This window comes from Camelina sativa, chromosome 15, assembly GCF_000633955.1.
Source record: "Camelina sativa cultivar DH55 chromosome 15, Cs, whole genome shotgun sequence".
Taxonomy (NCBI): domain Eukaryota; kingdom Viridiplantae; phylum Streptophyta; class Magnoliopsida; order Brassicales; family Brassicaceae; genus Camelina; species Camelina sativa.
In genome coordinates this window covers 11,678,611-11,684,945 of record NC_025699.1, presented here as the reverse complement: position 1 = coordinate 11,684,945, position 6,335 = coordinate 11,678,611, and the positions used below count along the sequence as shown (strand labels likewise).

Genomic DNA, 6,335 nt, shown 5'->3' with positions numbered 1-6,335 from the left:
AAAAAATATTGAAAACGATGAGGGTTATCGAAGTTAAAACAGGGATGAAGATACCTTGGGATATACGCTATTCTCTAAGTCTATTGGTTTTGTTATCATCAATTCTTGTTCTTTGCAACGGCCAAGATTATGGAACCCCGGGCGAGGACGGAGCAGGAGGAGCTGAGCCTACGCCTGAAATGGCGCGTTGCAACGGTATTTTCATGAGCTACAACTTCGGTAGCCGCGAAAGAGAGTATCCGCACGTCAAGAACGTGACCGCGCAATCGTGGGCGTTTAAAGCGAATGCGATGATTGTAAACGCCGGTAAGGAAGAGCTAAAAGGCTGGCAAATGTTCATAGGGTTCCGTCACAAAGAGCTGATCGTTTCTGCGACCGGTGTAACTCCTATGGACGGCGATTATCCTCTGGACGCCAGCAATGGAACCACGTTCATTGGCTCGCCAAACATGGATTTGAAAACCTCTNAATCGAAGCGGTTTTTTTAGTTAAGAAACAAATATGAAAACTCTCTCTTAAGTCCAAAATTAGCAATTGCCTTAACACACATTCTTACATGTCTCTCCGCGTGACCACCAAATAAAACCAGAGGCCGATATTAAGACATCTTCTTTTCCAACCATCTTCGTTTCTTTGAGTTTTTGATCTTTATACAGGTTCTTCACACTAACCCTTAATTGTTGATCAATCTTCGCCTTTGTTAAAAGGCTTAGTTGATTCCTTGTTTTGTTGTTTTTCTTTCTCTCGCTGCCTTGCGGTTCGTGTAATCACAAGGCGGTGGGGAAGAAGGAAGAAAAAAATATTGAAAACGATGAGGGTTATCGAAGTTAAAACAGGGATGAAGATACCTTGGGATATACGCTATTCTCTAAGTCTATTGGTTTTGTTATCATCAATTCTTGTTCTTTGCAACGGCCAAGATTATGGAACCCCGGGCGAGGACGGAGCAGGAGGAGCTGAGCCTACGCCTGAAATGGCGCGTTGCAACGGTATTTTCATGAGCTACAACTTCGGTAGCCGCGAAAGAGAGTATCCGCACGTCAAGAACGTGACCGCGCAATCGTGGGCGTTTAAAGCGAATGCGATGATTGTAAACGCCGGTAAGGAAGAGCTAAAAGGCTGGCAAATGTTCATAGGGTTCCGTCACAAAGAGCTGATCGTTTCTGCGACCGGTGTATCTCCTATGGACGGCGATTATCCTCTGGACGCCAGCAATGGAACCACGTTCATTGGCTCGCCAAACACGGATTTGAAAACCTCCATTGAAACCGCCGGTGATTTCACTCAGATATCTACCAATATCGAGATCACCGGAACTCTTTTCGGGGTTGCAAAAGGGGCCACACCCATGCCAAGAACTATTAAGCTCACCAACGATGGTTGGGAATGCCCTGCCGCTACAAGAAAAGGTTATATCACAATACTCAATTCGTTTTAAATGCATATGCAATTTGTGAATCAAAATCTTTAAATAGTACTATTTGATTTTTAAAACGGTTAATGTGATTATAAAACGGTGAGTTTTGTTATCTTGCGCAGGAGGTAGTATGCACGTTTGTTGCAAGAGAAACCCTAAGGTCAAGAACAAGACTGGACCAAAGACAAAGTTTGCAGCGAGAAGGAACGGTGATCTGAGCATAATCTACGATGTTCTGCAATCGTTCGACAGCAACTACTTAGCCCAAGTGACCATCGACAACGATAATCCGCTCGGACGATTAGACCGTTGGAACCTAACATTTGAATGGATGCGAGGAGAGTTTATAAACACTATGCGAGGAGCTTACACTCACAAGAAAGATCCATCTGAATGCCTTTACAGCAAAGCCGGACAGTATTACGGTGACTTAGATTTCTCTAAGGTCATGAATTGTCAGAAGAAACCAGCCATTTCTGATTTGCCTCCTGACAAGAAGGACGATGAAGTAGTGGGAAAGCTACCTTTCTGTTGCAAAAACGGAACTCTCTTACCACCTTTAATGGATCCTTCGAAAGCTCGATCGATGTTTCAGTTGCAGGTTTAGTATTCTCTTTTGTCTAAATATATTACAATTCCGCAGAATTTTTAGGGTCTTCAAGTTTTTGTTTTCTCTCAATTTGTTAGGTTTTCAAGTTGCCTCCTGACCTAAACAGAACAGCTCTGCACCCACCTCTGAACTGGAAAATCGACGGTATTCTCAATCCGCAGTACAAATGCAGGCCACCGGTTCGGGTCGATCCATCTCAGTTCCCGGATCCTAGCGGTCTACTGGCTATAACCTACTCAATCGCCAGCTGGCAAGTGGTCTGCAACATAACCAAACCCAAAGCACAAGCCTCAAGATGTTGTGTATCTTTCTCTGCCTTTTACAACAACTCTGCAGTTCCTTGCAACACTTGTGCTTGCGGATGCAACGACATTGATACTGACACTTGCGACGCTCACCGTAACCCTCTCCTCCTTCCTCCAGACGCCCTCCTTGTTCCGTTCGATAACCGAACCCTAAAGGCTAGAGCTTGGGCTAAACAAAACCACATGCCAGTACCAAAGAAACTTCCTTGTCCGGATAACTGCGGAGTCAGCATTAACTGGCACGTTAGCACGGATTACAAAAACGGTTGGACCGCGAGGTTAACCGTTTTCAATTGGAGAAATTTCGCGTTCGAGGATTGGTTTGTGGCGATGGATATGGGAAAAGCGAGTCCAGGATATGAAAACGTTTACTCCTTTAATGGAACACGTGTTCCACCAAACAATCGAACTGTTATCTTCCAAGGCTTGCGTGATATGAACTATCTTGTCGGTCAAGTTAACGGAACAAATCCCTTAAGAGACCCTCCCGTGCCCGGAAAGCAACAATCTGTCATCTCCTTTTCCAAGAAGAACATCAAAGGACTGAATATTCCAGGAGGCGACGGTTTCCCAACTAGGCTTTTCTTCAATGGAGAAGAATGTGCGCTTCCAAAACATTTCCCGAAGAAGAGTTCAGGACATAGACGCGGTATCAGCGTCTTCATGTCCCTTGTTTTTGCAATTGTCGCGGCTTTTGCACTAATGATGGACTGAAGAGATAACTAAACTTAGCGGTCTTGATCAGTTTTTTTGATCTTCAACTTCTAAAGATTGGTGTTTTGATGATATTGCTGAACAGAGGAAGGATCAAAAGGAGCAGATGTGGAGATATCTTTGTTATATGATTTGATCTAATATGGAAAAAATATTCACAATGTTGTATTAATACTTTTGTTTGGTCTATAAAAGTATTAAAGTGTATGTTGTTCTCTGGTAATCCCGAATCCTCAGAATAGAGTTCGCCTTTTTTTTTGACATGAAGCAGATCTTTTTATTAGTCTTTTGATTTGGCAATTTTGTGAAATCTCTCTTCGTGCTTGAAGATCTCTATCGAAAAAATAATACTAATCAATACAATAAAACTTGAATGTTTATCTAACAATTCAGCATTTTAGATTTTTCTGAAGTTGACACCAGTGAAAACATTTCAAATAATACAACTCATTATATGTCAACCTATTATAAATCTGTTTTAATTCATGTCATTTTCCTCTTAAAACATTTTCTCAATTTTAGAATAAATGGGCTTAAAATCACCTATCTAGAACAATCAAAATGAAGCAATAAGCTTCATATTAATTTTGTTGGGCTTAAGTCAAACTTTATTTAACATGGACAAAGGTATTAAAACGTGTAAAGGTTGGAAAATCCACTACAGCAATTTATATTGTAATTTCCATTTTCGTTTTGATGAATAATTTGATACGGATGTGTCTACAACTAGATAAGTCACCAAACTATAATACGTATGAGGTAAATGCCGGGATTGGGTGAGGTTTTTAAAAGACTTAGCGGTTGAGGTTGGAGCTGCTCATCGGGCACATAGGCAATGTTCGAAGGTCCCCTTGAGGGAGGAACGTTTGATAAGTTGGTCCTACCCACCGGATGGATGGTGGAAGGTGAATACAGATGGGGCATCAAAAGGCAACCCGGGATTGGCTGCTGCAGGGGGTGTATTGCGAAATGCGATGGGGGAGTGGAAAGCTGGCTTTTCTTTACACATCGGTATTTGCTCAGCTCTGATGGCTGAACTTTGGGGCGTTTACTATGGCCTGGTTATTGCTTGGGAGAACCGGGTGGAGCGGCTTGAGTTGGAGGTGGATTCAGAGACTATGGTGGGTTTTCTCCGGACAGGGATCAACGAGGCTCATCCGTTGTTTTTTCTGGTACGCTTGTACCATGGCTTTATTTCTAGGGACTGGGTGGTCCGTATTGTACACGTGCATAGGGAGGCTAATCGTCTTGCTGACGGATTAGCAAACTATGCGTTCTCTTTACAGCTAGGTTTGCATTTGTTTGATTCTAGTCCTTCGAGTGTTGCAGCAATTATATTGCAAGATTCTGTTGGTCATGTGATTTCGAGACATGTTTGTATTTAAGTTTTAATTCATTAATAAAATAGGGAGTCTAACTCCCTCTGTTCTACCAAAAAAAAGAAATATACGTATGAACTTGTAGGAAAAAAGAAAAAAAAAGAAAAAAATGATTATCTATAGATCATTTGTCATTTAACGGATAAAAGACATGCCTAATAATCATGTGTCAATATGAACACTACGCTACGTTGCTACGATCAAATTATTGAAGGAAATATTGAAAATAAATAATATTGGTGGTGTACCAACAGGCGCTCAGTTCGCCCTAATTTATTTTTTTCCAGACACCATTACCGAGGCGTCGCTACCACCATCCTTATCCGTAGGGCTTTGGCTCGCCGGCGTCGGGTTCTCTCAACCTCCTTTCTCCTTTGCTACGTCCTTTGTTCTCTTATTCCTCTTGGTCTCTTTCCTAGTTCCGCCGGAGTCCTTTCGAGAGCTCAGCTCTCAGCTCTGTTCATGCTTCAGCTTCATCTTCCCCTTCCTCTGACTCAGTCTCCGATGAACCCTCCCGGTGTGCTCCCTCCTTCGTGGTTCCAGCCACCATACGCGTTCTCCGAGACCCGTGAATGCCTCAATTACTACGGTTTATGTCGATCTTTCCGTCTCCTATTATTGTCAACCACAACAACTCTCCGCTCCTTGGATTCAATTCCTCTCACCAAGTGCTTTGCTTGGCTGCAGCTGGACGAGAGCTCTGTTTTGACACTAGAGCAAGTGAAGATCTTGACTTTGAAACCCGCATCCTTGGCGTTCCCTAGCTCACCTTTGTTTTCGATCTGGTCCAGGTTTGCTCTTCAATATCTAACCAAAATCCTGGTAGCTAGTCTATATGGGTCAATTGGCTTGTCCCTGAACTGGAAAATATCTCGATCTATTATAGCTATATTGAACCCAACCCCTTTAGACATTTGTGTCCTCTGTTTGGTGGATCGTACTCGACATGTTGCTTCTGAGTGTAGGGTCTCTCTACTCAGTTTAGTTTGTGCTAACACTACATCAAGTTCTAAATCTTTAGTACCAGCTTACTCTGCTTGGTCAAGTCGAGATTTTCTCGAAAGCAGATTCTTGGTCTCTTCTGATTGGCTTGTTATCCCCTTGCGTCGAGGTCAGTTGTTTACTTTGGTCTGGAGGACTGCAATGCCGAGCCACACTAGGAAATTTGACCCACTAGTCCGGCGGATTATGTTGCTTACGTCTGTTGCTACTATGTTTTGCTTATCACCAAGTTTTCGACTCTCTCATCCCCATCGATTAAACAGGTTTGGTCTGAACTCCACTCTTTCACTTACCAGTCAACAGTTGCATTACTTAAGAACTTCATTAGTTCGAAGACTGCTCTTGAATCTTAAGACAACTTGGAGACTAGTTTGGTACAAGAGTCCTTGGAAAACCCTGCTGTTAGAATTGTCCAGAGATGACACCCATAGAGATAACACAGGCTTAAACCTCAGTATTATTATCCCACATCTACGGAGAGGGGGTTACCGATGGTTCACCAGGTTGTTTTCTCCATCACCCCCTTTTACTAAGCTCTCAATATTGCAGAACATCTACTTTTTGAAGTCCCCGCCTATAACCTTGAAGAATAGTGGCATTATGATTATCATTCAAAGGAATAATGGTTACCACAACCTCTTCAAGCATCTCCCAGCCAACCTTAGAACCGCAATCACAGTTGTAGTGACAGGTTTTCAGAGCGGTTTCAACCCCGTTTGCACCCTTGGCAAAGCCCTACCTCGTGTAGTCCCTCTCATCCAAGTGAGACCTTCAGCTTTGACCTTCTCATCGCCACCCAGTCTTCTACTCAAGACAATGGCCACTTTCCCTTCCATTAACCCGATCATGGAAGCTGCATCGATATGCCTTGACCTCACAGGTTCTAGTTTGCTAGCCAGCAATTGGTT

General features: G+C 43.0%; 1 protein-coding gene across 1 annotated transcript; it reads left to right on the top strand.

Annotated features, from left to right (window-relative positions):
- LOC104746474 (COBRA-like protein 10) lies at nt 617-3,317 on the top strand. The gene is made up of 3 exons (XM_010467957.1): nt 617-1,409; nt 1,540-2,018; nt 2,105-3,317. Exons 1-3 carry the CDS (start codon nt 812-814, stop codon nt 3,044-3,046), a joined length of 2,019 nt encoding a protein of 672 aa, XP_010466259.1. The 5' UTR covers nt 617-811; the 3' UTR covers nt 3,047-3,317.